Genomic DNA, 20454 nt, shown 5'->3' on the forward strand with positions numbered 1-20454 from the left:
GATGATCTTTAAATTTAAAAAAAAACAACACTTTTTTGGGGGGATTCGGGGAGGGGGGGGGGTGGAGTCTATTGTGGTATGTCAGGTAAGTAAATCTTAACACAAAATTTAACCATATATTCAAAGTTACTAAGTCAAAACAGGGCATAAGTCCAGAAAAATGACAACCAGAATTATGCAACTTGTCCTTTACTGTCCCCTTATGATAGTTTGCGAGTGTTCCAAGTATGAAAGCAATATCTATGATACTTTTGGGGTAAAGTGGACCAAAACACAAAACTTAACCAAATTTTCAATTTTCTAAGTTTAAAGGACCCATAATTCCCTCAAAATGCCAGTCAGAGTTACATAACTTTGCCTGCACAGTCCCCTTATGATAGATAGTAAATAGCTTTGATACTTTAGGAATAAAGTGGACCTAAACACAAAACTTAACCAAATTTTCAATTTTCTAAGTATAAAAAGGGCACAAAATTCTGTCGAAATGCCAGTCAGAGTTACATAACTTTGCCTGCACAGTAAGTGTTGGAAGTATGAAAGCAATAGCTTTGATACTTAAGGAATAAAATGGACCTAAACACAAAACTTCACCCAAATTTTCTAAGTATAAAAAGAGCACATAATTCTGTCAAAATGCATGCCAGAGTTATCTTACTTTGCCTGCCCAGTCCTCTCATGATAGTTAGTAAGTGTACCAAGTTTGAATACAATAGCATTGATACTTTATGAGAACAGTGGACCTAAACGCAAAACTTAACCGGATGCTGACGCCAAGGTGATGACAATAGCTCATTTTTTTTCCCCAAAAAATAGATGAGCTAATAAAAGGAAATGTTTTGAGGGCACAGTAGTTGGAAGGACAAGAATTTTTTTATAGAAAATTTCAAAGGGCTATTACTCTGTGAACAAGAGCATTGCATTGCGGGTGCAGACCGCTCATCTATTTTCTTTTTAAAGGTGAAGGGACTCTCATTTTCAATCACAAAGGAGGGAGGGGCGGAGTGAAGAGGGGTGTATAGTGTGGGGGTGTGGAGTTTATTACATTATCTTCCAAAAATGCGAAAAAAAACGCAAAAAAAAACAATAATTCGGGGGCGGGGGGGAGGGGGGGATTTTTGGGTGCGATGGTTGGACGGTATTTCAAACATAAAATAATAAAAATAAATATTTGTGTTTTTTAACCGTTTCAAAAAAATTAATTGGGGGGGGGGTGGGGTGTGTGTGTGGGGGGGGGGGGGTAAAGTGTGAGGGTGTGGTGGTAATTTGTGAGATGATCTTAAAAAAAAAAAAAAAATAGGGGGGGGGGGGGGGGATTCGGGTTGGGGGAGTTGGGGGGGGGTGGGGGGGGATTCTTGGGTGCGATGGTTGGACCGTATTTCAAACATAAAATAATAAAAATAAATATTTGTGTTTTTTAACCGTTGTGAGATGATCTTAAAAAAAAAAAAAAAAAAATTAGGGGGGGAGGGGGGGGGGGAGGGCACAGGGGATGGTTTGGGTGGAGTCTATTGTGGTATGTCAGGTAAGAGTAGTTTTGTCAAAGTATCAATCAAATCTAAAAATAAATAAAGAAGTTATGGCAATTTTAGCAAAATTTTATAATTTGACCTTGAGAGTCAAGGTCATTCAAAGGTCAAGGTAAAATTCAACTTGCCAGGTACAGTAACCTCATGATAGCATGAAAGTATTTGAAGTTTGAAAGCAATAGCCTTGATACTTAAGAAGTAAAGTGGATCGAAACACAAAATTTAACCATATATTCAAAGTTACTAAGTCAAAAAAGGGCCATAATCCCGTAAAAATGACAACCAGAGTTATGCAACTTGTCCTTTTACTGTACCCTTATGATAGTTAGCGAGTGTTCCAAGTATGAAAGCAATATCTATGATACTTTAGGGGTAAAGTGGACCAAAACACAAAATTTAACCAAATTTTCAATTTTCTAAGTATAAAAAGGGCACATAATTCTGTCAAAATGCCAGTCAGATTTACATTACTTTAAATGCACAGTCCCCTTATGATAGTTAATAAGTGTTGCAAGTATGAAAGCAATAGCTTTGATACTGTAGGAATAAAGTGGACCTAAACACAAAACTTAACCAAATTTTCAATTTTCTAAGTATAAAAAGGGCACATAATTCTGTCAAAATGCACGCCAGAGTTATCTAACTTTGCCTGCCCAGTCCCCTCATGATATTAAGTAAGTGTACCATGTTTGAATGCTATAGCATTGATACTTTCTGAGAAAAGTGGACCTAAACGCAAAACTTAACCAAAATTTTCAATTTTCTAAGTATAAAAAGGGCACCTAATTCTGTCAAAATGCACACCAGAGTTATCAAATTTTGCCTGCCCAGTCCCCTCATGATAGTTAGTAAGTGTACCAAGTTTGAATGCAATAGCATAGATACTTTCTGAGAAAAGTGGACCTAAACGCAAAACTTAACCGGACGCCGACGCCAAGGTGATGACAATAGCTCATAATTTTTTTTCAAAAAATAGATGAGCTAAAAATCATCCGACCAGAACCCGCTGATAATATGCACATCTCCTCTTGGTAGTGAAGCTTCCCATAAAGTTTCATTAAATTCCAGTCATTAGTTACTGAGAAATAGCCCGGACAAAAATTGATCGTGCACGGATGGACGGACAGACACACGGACGGACAGACGAAGCGGCGACTATATGCTCCCCCCAAAATAAATTTTGGGGGAGCATAATAAAACCTGAACAGACTGCGGGTTACTCGCAGGATATTCTGGTTTTATGCTGTTTGCACATAGCCATTTTCACTTTGCCTTTGAGAAGGAAACGGTTAAAGAACTGGTTTGCTAACATCCCAAGCTTCCTTCCCATATGGAATTTCATCTTGATTTATTATAATAAGGTTAAGATTTGGCCTGAACAAATAAACAAGAGGGCCATGATGGCCCTGAATCGCTCACCTGACTAACCAAATACAATCCCAACCCAGATTTCATCAAGATAAACATTGTGACCAAATTTCATTAAGATAAGATGAAAACTGTGACCTCTATTGTCTACACAAGGCTTTCTATTATTTGACCTTGTGACCTAGTTTTTGACCCCAGGTGACCCAAATACAATCCCAACCCAGATTTCATCAAGATAAACATTCTGATCAAATTGTGTAGATTGGATGAAAACTGTGACCTCTATTGTCTACACAAGGTTTTTCTATTATTTGACCTGGTGACCTAGTTTTTGACCCCAGATGACCCAAATACAAGCCCAGCCCAGATTTCATCAAGATAAACATTCTGACTAAATTTCATAAAGATTGGATGAAAACTGTGACCTCTATTGTCTATACAAGGTTTTTCTATTATTTGACCTAGTTACCTAGTATTTGACCTTGTGACCGAGTTTTTGACCCCAGATGATCAATTACAATCCCAACTCAGATTTCATCAAGATAAACAGTCTGACCAAATTTCATTAAGATTGGATGAAAACTGTGACCTCTACTGTCTACACAAACAAATTGTTGACTGTTTTTCTATTATTTGACCTACTGACCTTGTTTTTGACCTCAGATGACCCAAATACAATCCCAACCCAGATTTCATCAAGATAAACAGTCTGACCAAATTTCATAAAGATTGGATGAAAACTGCGACCTCTATTGTCTACACAAGGTTTTTTCTATTATTTGACCTAGTTTTTTACCTAGTGACCTAGTTTTGCACCCCAGATGACCCAAATACATTCCAAACCCAGATTTTATCAAGATAAACATTCTGACCAAATTTCATAAGGATTGGATGAAAATTGTAACCTCTACTGTCTATACAAGGTTTTTCTACTTTTTGACCTAGTGTTTGACCTAGTGACCTAGTTTTTGACCCCAGATGACCCAAATACAATCCCAACCCAGATTACATAAAGATAAACATTCTGACACAAATTTCATTAAGATTGGATGAAAACTGTGACCTCTACTGTCTACACAAGGTTTTTCTATTATTTGACCTAGTTTTTTACCTAGTGACCTAGTTTTTGACCCCAGATGACCCAAATACAATCCCAACCCAGATTACATCAAGATAAACATTCTGACCAAATTTCATAAAGATTGGATGAAAACTGCGACCTCTATTGTCTACACAAGGTTTTTCTTTTATTCGACCTATTATGTGACCTAGTTTTTGACCTTGTAACCTAGTTTTTGACCCCAGATAACCCAAATACAATCCCATCCCAGATTTTATCAAGATAAACATTCTGACCAAATTTCATAAAGATTGGATAAAAACTGTGACCTCTACTGTCTACACAAACAAATTGTTGACGGACACACGCATACTCATACGGACGCCGGACATTACACGGTCACATAAGGTCACCATGTCACTTTGTGACAAGTGAGCTAAAAATCAGAATGAACATTCACATGGGAAGCAACTGTAATAATGACAGCAGGAATTATGGTTCTTATGAACTTCAGTTCAAATGATTGAGATCTTTCTACCTATGCATGACAAGTTTATTACCTGCAAGTTTTAAAAGTGTAGATGTGTATGTAAATGTAAGTATGCAGTTCATGCTTGTTTTAAATGCAACTGTGGTTAACCTTCATATGGATTTCCTTTTGTGTATTTGCTATTCACATATATTTGTTACTTTTTATAACCATAAACATGTTTGTTAACTTTTTAAATGAAGTATTAATTAAGAACAAGATAGAAACAATCTTTACAAGACAGCTTGATACCAACATAACACAATTACTTAGCAATAACATATGTATATATGTATTTATTATTTGCACATATGTCTCATTAAAGAGCTATTTATTCACAAAACACTCTCATCTAGTGAGACAGCTTGTTTTGTTAAACATCCCATACTGCCTCATAGTTAAACACAGAAGTTAATGTTTGCGATAAAAAATCTGAGCATAACAAGTTGGCCTTGAAACCATAAACAACAACAACACAAATGAATAAACTGTTGTAAATTTTGAACATCTGACTCATAAAAAAAGAGAATTATAGAACAATACTTCAAAAAATGTACACATAAAACAAGTTATAAGAAACATAAAACTAATAAATGCAGCAAATACAATGTGTAAGGCTTTAAGTATAATGTTATGTAAACTCTATGCATAAAAGTGTGTCTCAAATTACAAAGTATAAGTAGTGAATACATCCAATGTCAAGAAACATGGCATTCCCTGGAAACCACGTGTTTAACTTTTTTAATATAATTCAAATAGATGTGAATCATCTGCATGTGAAATACATGCATTAAATTATTCATTTCAAATTCTCAATCCAAACTAAAGTTATTAACAATAAGACATTTGTCTAATTTCAGTAAGTGACATTGACCTTCACCCAACAACATATTCAGGGCCGTACCCAGGAAATGTTGACTGGGGGGGCCCAAACGGGGAGGGTGCGGGAGGGGTTGCCCCTCCCGAATAGATTTTTTTAGTAGGCACTGTTCAAGGTGAATTTTAATGCATTTAGAAACATTTGTTGTGTTATAAATTTATGGATATATAACAAGTAAATCAGCACCTTTCTGAAGTCTAAAGCTTTAACCATTACGGGCCGTCCATAAAGTATGTCACGCTCCAGGTGGGGGGAGGGTGAGTAAGAAAGTGACAGTTTGTGACATGGGGGAGGGGGTCAGGCCATGTGTGATGTCACACATTTATTATAAAAAAATTGTATAATTTATTTTTTATTTCTTTAGTAGAATTTAAAAATAATTTTCAAAATTTGTGAAACATTTTAATTAGTTTTATGTCAAAATAAGACGAATTGCATATCTCCTGATTCTGTTGTTCGAATGATTAATAGGCAACTTGGCTGGTCCGGCTTATTCAATAGGCACAACCTCCACACAGATTTCAATGACGAAATAATTGGACTGTTCCATTTTTAGTTAGTAAAGGGTTGAAAGAAAACTTTAATTATAATTTCGTTTTTATTAGAGGTTAACACGTGGATAAATATTCATACTGCTCATCGTAACAACCCTACAGTTATAAAAGCCTGTTATGTGAAAGTTCTTTTACCGGTAAGTGAAATTTTAATACCGTTTAATAGTGAATTGAGTTTAAGATTAAATTTAAATTAATTATTAATTCTAAAAAATGTTCGAAAGTGTGAGTTTGTGACGTACTTTAGGGGAGGGGGGTCCAAGATTTTGTAACAGATTGTGACATGCCGGGGTAAAAATGGTCAAAAAAAAGCGTGACATGCTTTATCAACGACCCCTTGGTGTGAATTTCACACACATTTTTAAAGCTTTAGATTTCAGAAATGTATTAAACTTTATAAAGAAGTAAAAGCAACCTTTGAAACTAAAAAACCTTTATTATGAAATGTAACATAAAGTATGACTGTAGAGGAGGTTTGATTACAAAGAGAAAATACTACTATGGTTATATGTCAGTAACTGACATATGACCTACTAGTATTTTCTCTTTGAAATCAAACCTCCTCTATATAAAATTTCAAAGCAAATTCATTAAAAAATGTTTATCATCTACAACACAGTTTTCACAGAAATGTTTAATAAGCTATGACTCTAGAGGAGGTTTGAATTCAAAAGAGAAAACACTATTATCGTTCAGACCTACGACCTTCTGTATCAGTTCCATCCATGAAGCATTGAGCACAATGGGTAATTGACAGATCGGGGATGTGTGTACAAGGTGATAAGAAAACAATGCCTAGGGGCTTATCTCCACTGGCGAGTAAATTAGCGCTAATCCTCTTGTGTATCAGGGGCAATAAAACACATCTGCACATTTGTATTGCAGGGAAGTGTACTGTGGGCCCTTTCATGTGTGAAAATTTGCAGTAGGCCCATTATTAAAAAATCATAACTCTACAGCCAGCTGGGGGGGCCCGGGCCCCTGGGCCCAATGCCTGGGTACGGGCCTGTGTCATAAAGACAATCCCAGGATAGGTCTCCATGTAAGCTACCCATATATAACATGTCAGTGCAACATCTAGTTCCATACTCAAGCTATTGAGCAGAAAGTGTTTTCTATTTTAAGTAAGTGACATTGACCTTGTGCCCTTGACCTTGTACTCTTGGCTTGAACCTTGATACATGTATATCTCAAAGTTTTAAAACAAAATCGTTCAATAAAAAACTAAAGATATTGCCTGGAAATCACAAGTTTGAAACTGTCCCCCCCCCGGTCGCCACACCCTAATTTATAATAAGGTACTTAAGGGGATATTATCATATTAATACCTGAGTGCATGTAAACAGTAGATGGTCCTTGGCATGTTCTTCTTATCATATATATCTGTTGTCTCGGGATAGAATATCTGAAAGCAGACAGGCATAGTAACACGTGTTACAATCTTAAAGACAAGTGTAATTTACAATTATTTTCCTACTTGGCTGCTATTTATTGTTAAAGATTGTAACTGCATTGAAAATTAAATCATGTGCATACACCATCTATGTATCTGTTGAGAAGGTGAACAAAAGTTGCATAAATACAATTTTGGTTTTGCCTTAAGGAACTTATTGAGTGCAGAGTGATCACTGAATTTTCAAAATTAATTTTGGATAACATGCTTCTTTAGCACAGTGCTTACAATTAAACCAACTTTATTCTGAATTGTAATTCCAAAGGTGTAATTTTTAAAAGAATTACTTAACATCACTCTAAATTGATACCAGGGATTCTGCACTATAAAACAAGCAATGTGTTTGTGAAAATATTGTCCCCATATATTTGACCTTTGACCTTGAAGGATGACCTTGACCTTTCACCACTGAAAATGTGCAGCTCCATGACATAAACATGCATGCCAAATATCAAATTGCTATCTTCAATATTGCAAAAGTGTACATTAAATAAGCGATTTTGACTAATATATTTGACCTTTGACCTTGAAGGATGACCTTGACCTTGACCTTTCACCACTAAAAATGTGCAGCTCCATGTGATACACATGCATGCCAATTATCAAGTTGCTATCTTCAATAAAGTTATTGCAAATGTTAAAGTTTGCACAAACAAACAAACCATAAGACAGGGCAAAAGCAATATGTCCCCCACTAGTGTGGGGGACATAAAAATATGATACTCACAAACAGTACAATAATAACTTAGTGTAACTCAGTGACATCAAACCAAAACCTTGTATGCTTTAGTCAATTATTGACCAACATGCTATGGCCATATGAATATGTGTTTTTCCTCACTATGCTGCACCTACCCTAGGTAAGCCAACTTCTTCCATGGCCTTGAACCACTGATTCAGGTTGTCTGTGTGCCGAAAATGAAGCCCTCGCGCCTGCAATCAGACAAATAATGATTGATAAGAAGTTGATTTGGATTTATTAAAGGCTTGTTATGTTGATTCTTCTCATTGCAAGTCTTGATATAAGTATGCTTGTTACTGCCACTAAACAAGATTGTGAGACTTGCAATTAAGATTTTTTTTAATGTGTGGTTTGCAATGAAGATTTGTGATTGTGATACTTGAAGAAAGATGTTTTATGATGGTGTGGCTTGGATTAAAGATGTTTGTGATTGAGAACTTTTCAATAAATGAAGATTCTTGTGATTGTGTGGCTTGCAATAATGATTTTTGTGATTGTGTGGCTTACAATTAGGTGTCGCTTGCAATGAAGGTTCTTTTGATTTGTAGACTTGCAACATTGTCACAAAACCAGGTTTTCAATTTGAAAAAAAAGTCTGATAAAGGGAGACAACTAAAAATGTGCATTGTTATGGAGTGTTCATAGTTACCCCCTTGTTTCAAAATCAATCTATTTTTAGTCGTGGCCACCTTGACCTCAGAGATATTGACGTAATTCTTTCGCACAACACACTGTCCAATGATGGTGAACAAATGTGCCAAATGATTTTAAAATCTCATAATGAATGACATAGTTATGGCCCGGACAAGCTCATTTATGGCCATTTTTGACCTTTAAACTCAAAGCGTGACCTTGACCTTGGAGATATTGACGTTATTCATCCGCGTGACACACCGTCTAATGATGGTAAACAAATGTGCTAAATGATTTTAAAATATCACAATGAACAACAAAGTTATGGCCCAGACAAGCTTATTCCGCCCGCCAGCTCGCCCGCCCGCCTGCCCGCCGACATTCGCCAATCTTATAACCAGTTTTTTCCTTTGGAAAACCTGGTTAATAAAAGTATTGTTGGCTTGCAATTGGGTAGCTTGTGATTTGTCGGGCTTCAAATGAATATGCTTGCAATTCATAGGCATGTGCTTCATCTTTTTGCACTCTATATTGGCTTGAGTGTGCATCTTGTAATGAAGAAGCAGGATATTGAAGGACTTGAAATACTGTGCTTGTGAAGCTCTTGATTGCTTAAGGCTTGCCATGAAGATATTTATTATTGTCTGGCTTGCAATTTATTTTATTTCTTACACAAAAAGTATTAAATAAATCAATTAATTCTAAAAAGATGAAAATAAAAAATTGCAGGAAGAATGGCAAAACACAGAGCATCAAATTAAAATAAATTTCACAACAAATCAGATTTCTGTTAAATTTCAACATTTCTGATCCTGGTTCAATTTCTGATGCACAAATCTGCAACTAAAACCAATGGTGATTATTTACAAACTCCACATTAATTCTGCACACCAGTTCAAATGAAAATGTAGGGTTAAATCAATGTGGATGTCTGCAGACTGAGCTAGATTACCATAAGGGTAATGATGATTATAGCCATTAACTGTGAGGAAGGTTGACGATTGTTTAAAGCATTAAATGTTGATCACAAGAATTTTGTAAATGAACTACCATTTTGATTTATATTTTTCCAGTCACTGCCATTTTGATTTATATTTTTCCAGACACTGCCATTTTGATTTATATTTTTCCAGACACTGCCATTTTGATTTATATTTTTCCAGACACTGCCATTTTGATTTATATTTTTCCAGACACTGCCATTTTGATTTATATTTTTCCAGACACTGCCATTTTGATTTATATTTTTCCAGACACTGCCATTTTGATTTATATTTTTCCAGACACTGCCATTTTGATTTATATTTTTCTAGACAATCACAAAATATGCATTATTTCTAAACTATTTGATATTTCAAGTACTCATGACCAAGGTATACATTTGGCTATGGAGAATTTAGTTATAACAGCATGGTATATTGTTCAGCATTTCTATAAAATTACTATCAAACCACATAAGGAAATATAAACATTATTGGTACATGTACTAATTCAGTGATTTTTTTTGCTAAAAATACCCGCCAATTTTCGACTGCTTCCCAATCACAAAAATCAACATTTTTTCCCAAAAAGCTGACCAAAATTTCCCCAAAAAGCCCAATTTCCAAACAAAAACACACACATTTTTTTTTTTTTTTTTTTTTTTTTAGAAAGAAGTCTCAATTTCATGGTTTATCGTGCTAATTTTCCCAATTCAAATATGGCACAGGCTGTAACAAATAAAAGCAAAAAAAAATCACTGTAATTGCTTTTGAACATACAGAAACCAAGCAGGGCTGGAATTAAAACTTTTTTTGCTACTGGACTTAATTTTGAACTCCTGAAAATGTGTATTTACAATAACATTTTTTTTATCAAAACTGTCAAATGATTGTGTGTTTTCTTTGTTAAAACATGTGCTTTGCTGAATTTATTGTCATTGCAGAATAAACATAAAACATAGTTAAATATGTTGAATCAAGACTTGAAAATATAAGCCTAAATGTTTTGCAATTAATTGTGTACTCTCTGAAAGACAAACATTAAAAATGAATATTGATAAAAGATTCAAAGTCACATGAAAACTTAATTATTGTGTTTTATTGCCTATGAAACTGGCCTGTCAAACCATAGGTTTGTTTTAATTTTGATAGTTATCCCATTGCTGTTGATGAATTCTTTTTCAGCTTTCCTTGTACAACCAAAATACTTTCAAAGGTAATCTTCAAAGCAAAAAATTGAAATGTTAATAAAGAAAGGCAAAAAGGTTTTTTTCTTCATGTATACGTATTGTTTTTAACTTGTAAATATTGTCAGGAAATAGGCATTTGGATTGTGAAACAGTCTAAAAAGTACTTTCTGACGTCAAAGATATCAGCAAATGTCTGAACAAGACAGAATCAGCACCTCTCAAATATGCCAGAAACATACCGTATTTTCATTTGTATAGCGCGCGGTTTTTAACCTCCAAATTTCAAATAAAAAAGTTTGTGCGCGTTATACATTGATACAACGCTATCCTGGCTGCTAAATTGCAAAAATTCATTTCGTAATCGTAAATATTCATAATAGCCGCAAAGTTTTTATTCCAGAAAACTCCACTCTATAATCTTACAGACTGAAGGGGCCGTTCTCGAAACAACAAAAAGTCGGTAACGGGCTGATATGAACGGGATAGCATTAGTTATTTACAAAAAATTAAATGTATACATGGGAGCGCGCTATCCAAGGGAAAATTCAGTAAATGAAGATTTTTTTGCGATAAAAATTTATCAGCAAACAGTATAGTTAATGTTATAAATCTGCAGTCAAACATGTTAATTTGTACAAGTTGCAACAACGGCCACTACATGTAGTCAGGCCAAGCCTTGCCTGCCATTGACCAAGTCAATATGTCCCCATATATCATTACCGTAACTACTCTTATGTTTTCGGACACTCTAAGTTTTCGGACACCTCTTTTTTTAGCAAAAATAATTATTTTTCGTGACTCTTAATTTTCGGACACACGAGTTTTCGTCCATAATTAATGTCTCTAAGTTTTCGGACAGTATATTTTACAGCGCTATTTTACCAAATTTCGGTCCTGTTTTCGATATCTAATGACACTTCGAGATTAACATCATAAAACATGGCAGGTGCATGCCTGAGGGCAAAGGACCATTACATTTGCGTTATTTGGTAAATAACCTTGTAAATAGGTATTAAACAATTGTTTCGCCCTATAGCATAAGCGTTATGACAATTACCGGGGGTAGTGCCAATTAACAGTTCAAGTATCAACCTCAATGGTACTCCCCCTTCTCAGTAAAATAACTTTGGCAAATACTAAACGCTTCAAAGTGTGATGCACCCAGGATTGCAAGTTTTACGAACAATGGAAGGTGTTCGACAACAACTATCGGAAATGAACAAACAAATAATTTATAGTTTGCTTTTTTATTTCGTTAATTACAGGTTCATACTAGCGAGTATCGGTACATTACATGCTCATCTTTGAACTGGTTGGTCAAAGTACAACCTTGTAGTAACTTTCTGTCAAATAAATTAAGCATTTAAAATTATTTGAAATGCAGTGCAAACATATATAACTGTAATTTGTACTTGACGGCATGGTATTTTACAAGCGCGTGCTATTACCGGTAGTTGTTGATATAATTGGCGCTATTTTTGGACACTTCAATTTTCGACTCTAAGTTTCCGGACACCTGTATTTTGTGAATATTTTTCGTACGTTTTGACCTGTTGGCTCAAAAGTTATTGAGAACCCTGCAATTGGACTGGTACCGGTACTTTTCCCAATGGGGCAAAATAAATAACTGCATGTATAAAAACTCTTATTGAAAACTGTTTTATTTTCATTTACAAAAAGGTTGGATTTGTAAACTACATAACATCTTAATGTATAATGTTTGCATGACTTAGGGGATCACATATCTTTATAAAAACAGTATGGGTATTTTGAGGACAAAGGTAGCATTTACCTGTACAACTCAGCAAGCAAATCAATAGTAGCTACTTAATGATGGCTTAACAGTGAACATTTGCAACTCACAAATCTGTTTTTACAGTTCGCGTTGCTAATGTGAATGAGACATTTCATTTGCGATGGAAACCATAAAACAATTTCTTCACATGTATTGCAAACATGTTTTACATGACACATCAGTAAGGTTTGTGTAATGGATCTGATTAATTAATTAATTTACATACATGTACAAATTATATCAATTTCTCACTTTAAAAGCTAAGTGCATCACTTATTCATATACATATGAAATTGTGAGAAGAACTTTAAAACATTCACAGTCATAAGCTTAAAAGAACTTGTGTGAAAATGAAGTCATCTCATGTAATCAACTCAAGTTACCACTACATAAAACGATCTCCCTGTCATAAATAAGGTCACCATCACATAAGATCATTACCTGTCCAGTAAACTGACAATGACACATATTTGGATGGTAGTATTACTACATAGCTTGGGCCGCAATTAATCTCAATAACTATTCACTGCCTTACATTCCGCCTCTGTAATTGACTTGCCCAAATATAAACACCTGTAAGCCTTGAAAGCTGTTTGGGATTAAGTAGAGAAAGTCATTTAAGACTGAGGTTCAAAACACGAATAGGACCAGCCAACACATAGCATTGAATATGCAGTAAAACTTGATAACAAAAGATGCATTTTCCTGTTGTCAAGAGACATCAATATGGTTTCCTTTGATTGTTCAATTATATCATGATATTTCAAGGTTGATTGCACATGATTTCTCCATTGTGTCCACAATTATTTCATTACATGCAATTTTCCTTGGACTAGCACACAATTTGGATCTAAAAACTCAAAATCTTAAATCTGATTTGTGTGTACCCTGTGAAACATTTTGTAAAATCTTGTATAATCCTTATGAACAATGAATTAAAACTAAAACTAAGTAAAATCTGACTCAAACTCAAAATAAGTGAGTTACAAGCCTGACAAAACTTTCAGATCAACATGAGTTACATGTATACCAATATAGAAGTGATTCAATTATTGCTTAGTATCAGTTGATACAACTGATGCACACCTTGTATCTTGACAGGTCCCTGTCGTATATCCTCTTCAAGGGCACGCGGGTAGGGGCCATGAAGTGAGCCAGCTGGGCTAGGTAGACCCCATTACGCAACCCCTCCTCCAGCTCTGTTGTTGGGGGCAGCTCCTCATTGATACACGCCTGGATCCATCTGGAAATATACACAGAAACAATGTTTGAGGCCTAATACATTATACTTCAGTTTAAACCTATTTGAGTCTCTCTCTGGGATAACAGTCTTTAATGCATTTGAGTTCAGTATTTTAAAGGGAGAACCTTCTTAGCAGAAATCCAGTTTGGGCGGTAATTGTCTCCCTTAACCCTTTACATGCTGGGAAATTTGTCGTCTGCTAAAATGTTGTCTGCTGATTTTCTAAAATTAGCATTTTCTTCGATTTTTTTCAAAGAATACTATCAGAATAGCAAACAGTTTGGATCCTGATGAGACGCCACGTTCTGTGGCGTCTCATCTGGATCCAAACTGTTTGCAAAGGCGATCAAAATTCGGTTCCAGCACTGAAAGAGTTAATGAGCTTTTGCACAGGCATTAGAACCCTGTTTTTCCCAGAGCGAGTCTCATTTATTTAAGCTTGATTGCCTTGAAAGCCTAAGACTTACTAAAAAGCTTGAGCCTGTTTCATGGGTTGGCCTGTTTCAGAACTATTTGTCTTGATCTTGAGAAAGCTCCCAGAGCAGTGAATGAGACCAAGACCTCCTGATCGCCAGATCCACACCATAGTCAGACTTGCAATATACATAAATCTGCCATAATACATGTAATTGTTAAACATGCAGACGGCTTGTCTTTCAAATCTATTGCAAATAATAACAATTTTAGCCGCAAATAAAATAATACTGATTAGGCCACTGTAGCAGGCTTAAATACTCTGTATAAAAGTACATGAGTCATGAACATAGATAAACAAGAGGGCCAAGATGGCCCTATTTCGCTCTCCTGAGAGAAGTCGGTTCATTCATTCTTTACCAAATGTCAAACTTGACCTAGATATTGTCCAGACAAACATCCTGGTCAAGTTTCATCATTATTTCATCTGCGAGTCATGATCAATGTACCTATGAAGTTTCATGATCCTAGGCGTAAGCATTCTTGAGTTATCATCTGGAAACCATTTTTCTAAGTTGAGTCACCGTGACCTTGACAGCCATTGTGTGAATACGTTTTTTGGCACTGTGACCTTGACCTTTGACCTAGTGACCTGATAATCAACAGGGGTCATCTACGAGTTATGATCAATGTACCTATGAAGTTACAAGATCCTAGGCCTAAGCCTTCTTGAGTCATTATACAGAAACCATTTTACTATTTCCGGTCATCGTGACCTTGACCTTCGACCTAGTGACCTGAAAATCAATAGAAGTTATCTGCGAGTCATGATCAATGTATCTATGAAGTTTCATGATCCTAGGCATAAGCGTTCTTGAGTTATCATCAGGAAATCATTTTACTGCTTTGGGTCACCGTGACCTTGACCTTTGACCTTGTAACCTGAAAATCAATAGGGGTCATCTGCGAGTCATGATCAATGTATCTATGAAGTTTCATGATCCTAGGCATAAGTTATCTTGAGTAATCATCCGGACACCAGTTTACTATTTCGGGTCATCGTGACCTTGACCTTTGACCTAGTGACATAAAAATAAATAGGAGTCATCTGCGAGTCATGATCAATGTACCTATGAAGTTTCATGATCCTTGGCATAAGCGCTCTTGAGTTATCATCCGGAAACCATCTGGTGGACGGACGGACCGACATGAGCAAAACAATATACCCCCTCTTCTTCGAAGGGGAAGGGGGGGGGGCATAATGAGAAAACTGCCCCCCTCCCAGCAGCCATGTTATTCAACTGACCGGAACCAAATGTTCTGAGCAAATTTCATGAAAATTGGGCCAAAAATGTGACTTCTACTGTGTTCACGTTTTCACAATATACATATAGAGAAAAATGCCCCACCCACTGGCGGCCATGTTTTTTCACCGATCCCGTCCATTTTCAAACTCGTCCGAGATATCAATTAAACCAATGTTTAGACCAACTTTCTATATCTACAACCACAACATTAACAACAACACTATAACCAAGTGTGAAATGTGTACAGAATAATGGAGTAAAATGTTCATAGTCATCAAAAACATTTTACACATTACATTATTATTGCATAGAAACAACACAAAATGTTTTAGAATATAATACATATACTGTTCTGCATGCAATTTTATTTTTCAGAAAAAAAATTCTGACACAAATTTAACATTAAAAATGTCAGCCTAACCGGTATTATCTCAAAGTCTCATAAACAGCAAAAAGATTGTACATGTACTTATCAAATACGTTTTTAAAGTCAACATAAATATCTGCAACTACAAGTTTGAATTGATAAAACATAAAATGCTGAAGTACATGTAAAAGATGGTAGCAAGCTTAATATCTGTACATAATCTGTTTTACTTTAAGTCTCCAATCTTTACTCTGTGTGCATTTAAATGCATTACTTGTACTTCATGATATATGCATGATCGAGTGATCTGCATATAATATTCGTCACGGCAAACTGATACATTTATAGATTAGATCAAGGCGGTTTAATAAAATATTGTTGAAAGATGACGCATAATTAGGTAGATTAAATTAGCTTTACAAATTTCAATGTCTGCAGGTCTTATAATGTATAAATTCTCATAAACTAACCTGAATCTATAAATATAAATATACAATATTGTCACCTTAATTCTTAAGTCGCGAATGTCAAAAATGGCATATTTGGTATCATTTTGTCAGGCTTGACGAGCTCTACACGATGCAACAAACAACATAATGAGTACTTTCTCTACTAAGGCATTATTGACCCCTCAACATTGACAAAACGTGACAATTTTTTATTAATTTTAATTCGTAAATCACAAATGTGTAGGATTCAGCCAATAGCATCGTCTTCTACGTACCACTAATTGTAAATGCACAAAAGTAAAAAAAAATGCACAAATCGACAGATTAACAAAATTTATTACTTAATATAACTTTTTTTATTTTAAAAGCAATTGTCTTTAAATTTTGCAAATTGATAGAATGCATACATCTCAACCACCTGTCAAAATTTCACAAAGATATCTTGTTTTAAAATACATGGTTTGTTATTTCAAAACTTTAGAAGCGATTTTCTCAAAATCACTATTTTGGACATTCGTGCATTAAGAATTAGTGGGACGATATGTTGCCTTTTATAAGATAAGTAGAAATGTATCCCTGACACTGAAGCCCCTACAAAACATGTTTGGACACGGACAAATCTAATAATATTTAGTTCTTCAGAGGAAAATTGTATTGACTTTATATTCAACAATTTGTTTATATTTTAAAAACAAGAGGGCCTGAAAGGATCAAAGTCGCTCACCTTAGATAACAAGAAATTATTGGGACAAATCTTGTGACCAAGTTTTACAAAGATCGGAAAATAAATGTAGCCTCTAGAGTCTTAACAAGGTTTTACAACAGCCATATAAGGAAAAATGCCCCGCCCCCTGGCAGCCATGTTTTTCAATCAATCGGCATCATTTTTGAACTCATCCAAGATATTATCGGGATGAATCTTCTGACCAAGTTTCATGAAGATCGGACAGTAAATGTGGCCTCTAGAGTGTTAACAAGATTTTACTATAGCCATATAAGGAAAAATGCCCTCTCCTTGGAAGCCATTTTTTAAAGCAAACATAATTATTTTCGAACTCATCCAAGATATCATTGAGACCAATCTCCTGACCAAATTTCATGAAAATTGGACAATAAATGTGGCCTCTAGAGTGTTAACAAGGTTTTACTATAGCCATATAAGGAAAAATGTCCTGCGCCTGGTGGCCATGTTTTTAAAGCAACCAAAACCATTTTCAAACTCATCCAAGATATCATTGGGACAGATCTTCTGACCAAGTTTCATGATGATCGGAAAATAAATGTGACCTCTAGAGTGTTAACAAGGTTTTACTATAGGTATATAAGGAAAATAGCCCCGCCCCCTGTGGCCATGTTTTTCCACCAACTGGCATCATTTTTGAACTCGTCCAAGATATTATTGGGATTAATCTTCTGACCGAGTTTCATGAAGATTGGACTATAAATGTGGCCTCTAGAGTGTTAACAAGATTTTACTATAGCCTTATATGGCCATATAAGGAAAAGTGCCCCGCCCCTTGGCGGCCATGTTATTCAAGCAAACGTAGCCATTTTCGAACTCATCCAAGATATCATTAAGATAAATCTTCTGACCATATTTCATCAAGATTGGACAATAAATGTGGCCTCTAGAGTGTTAACAAGGTTTTACTAAAGCCATATAAGGAAAAATGCCCTGCCCCCTGGCGGCCATGTTTTTCAACCAACGGGCATCATTTCCAAACTCTTCCAAGATATATATTAGGATGAATCTTCTGACCAAGTTTCATGATGATCAGACAATAAATGTGGCCTCTAGAGTGTTAATAAGGTTTTACTATAGCCATATAAGGAAAAATGCCCCGCCCCCTGGCGGCCATGTTTTTCAACCAACCAGCATCATTTTCGAACTCGTCCAAGATATTATTGGGATGAATCTTCTGACCAAGTTTCATGAAGATCAGACAATAAATGTGGCCTCTAGAGTGTTTACTATAGCCATGTAAGGAAAAATGCCCCTCCCCTTGGCAGCCATGTTTTTCAAGCAAACGTAGCCATTTTCGAACTCATCCAAGATATCATTGAAACCAATCTTCTGACCAAATTTCATGAAGATTGGACAATAAATGTGGCCTGAGAGTGAACAAGGCAAATGTTGACGTCGCACAACGGACAACGCAAAGTTCACCATGAGCACGTTGCTCAGGTGAGCTAAAAATGCCAGTCTGGATGGCTCGCATTTAGCAAGTTTTATGAAGACTGAACAAAGCTAAGTTTACCAATCATGGTATTATTAGTCTTTTTCTATTTAAACAAAAGCACGTGCCTGAATTATATTAAGTAAACCCAAGGACAGACAACAGTAATGTGAGGCAATACACTTCTTTCAAGCGCTTAATTACTGTCCTTAATAAACCATAGTGTCGTTGGGGTATTAGGGTTTTCCATGAATATTTTGAAGACAATTTAACCCATTTATGCCTAGTGGACTCTGTCCCATCCTTCTTAATCAATGGATCAATTTATTTCCAAAATTAGGTATATTTATTTCTATATTTAGAATATTTCTTACAGAATTTCCTTTAAGCAAACAGCGCAGACCCAGATGAGACGCCGCATTTTGCCACGGCCTTTTTTCTAGACACTTGGCGTAAGTCTGGATTAATATCAACAATAAAAGAAAAATCATGAAGGAAGGACAAGGCTGCTAAATACATACGTCAAATATAGCAGAGCTTCAATATAAAAAGTGTGTGAATCTTTTTCCCGAATTTTGACAAGTTTGCAACTCATTTTTTCACACACTGAAATGTCAAAAGCCACCTTACAAAGACAGGAAAAAAGCCTGTTATAACTCAATATCATCAATAAAGTTCATCTCAGCTAATTGACCATTTTGATTGCCTTTGCCTAACTGGATTTGGCATTTGCATAAAAAAATAGCACAAAGAGTGACCATGACTTTGACATTATTCAGTTAGAACATAAAAAAAGAGTCCTCAAGAATTATTTAATTGCAATGATAATAACTTTTGCCCCTAATATCACAAATCTTGATTATTTGCAGTATTTTAGTCCATTTTCATAGTGCCTGGGGCCAGATGTACACAAAGATTTAAGTGACCATATCCGTTAGACATATTAGATTATATTTCTTTTAATGTGTTACAGTTTATATACAACAACCAGAACGGTTCCAGTACAAGTTAAGATGTGTTTTTAAAGGCAGACAGTGCTCTGACATTCATTTAATTTTTGTGTTATTCATAATTCAATCTAGAAGTCTGTACCTTGTATGGACAGTAACAATTAAGTAAGATAAGATGTCCGCCACTCTGGCTGCATCAGTGAATGTCATACATTGCAGGCTACATATCCACCAGTCTGACAATTAAAACATGAACTGAGTATGCAAACAATCAAAGCACTGAAATTTTGTGACAAACTTTTAAAATGAACTTAAAATGGTTTTATATCCAAACTATTATTACATTTTTATTTTTTTAAAGATAAATTTATGGCTTGAATTTGTTATTGTATAAGTGCATTATTGCAACAGGACACAGGGTCTAAAAGTCTAATTTGCATTTTGAGATGCACATGATTATGAGGAATTGACCAGTCGCCAACTCCGCCCACATTTTGTCGATCAGCCAATCAGATTGCGAGTTTTCGCACACCCCTCAGCAACGCTTATCTGGCCGCCATTTTGTCCGACAAACAAAGCGTATCGTACATATGGAATGGACGTAATTTTTAAGGGTTTACACAGATTTTATATCAAAAGCATGATCATTACTGTTCGATCATTATTCAAAATTGTAGGTGCTATACATACTTTATAAAAGGTTATTATTTTATCTTTATTTCTTGAACATATGAACGAGTAATGAGAAAACAAACACAATAAATAGTGTAACCACACCAGTTGCGTGTTCTATAAAACGTGTTATACCGTTTGATGCACAATATTATTAAGCAATTT

The 20454-nt window shown here is 35.4% G+C and overlaps 1 protein-coding gene across 6 annotated transcripts in view; it reads right to left on the reverse strand.

The window, feature by feature from the left end:
• The window catches only part of LOC127877698 (ras GTPase-activating-like protein IQGAP1), a 112382-nt gene that overhangs the window by 79989 nt on the left and 11939 nt on the right, over nucleotides 1–20454 (reverse strand). For all 6 annotated transcript variants that reach the window (XM_052423818.1, XM_052423820.1, XM_052423822.1 and 3 more), the window contains 3 exons: nucleotides 13797–13953; nucleotides 8226–8303; nucleotides 7246–7322 (listed from right to left, as the gene is read on the reverse strand). In XM_052423818.1, coding sequence (XP_052279778.1) covers nucleotides 7246–7322; nucleotides 8226–8303; nucleotides 13797–13953 — 312 coding nt within the window. The remainder of the gene's footprint in view (nucleotides 1–7245; nucleotides 7323–8225; nucleotides 8304–13796; nucleotides 13954–20454) is intronic.

Source organism: Dreissena polymorpha, chromosome 4 (genome assembly GCF_020536995.1).
Source record: "Dreissena polymorpha isolate Duluth1 chromosome 4, UMN_Dpol_1.0, whole genome shotgun sequence".
NCBI classification, from domain to species: Eukaryota; Metazoa; Mollusca; class Bivalvia; order Myida; family Dreissenidae; genus Dreissena; species Dreissena polymorpha.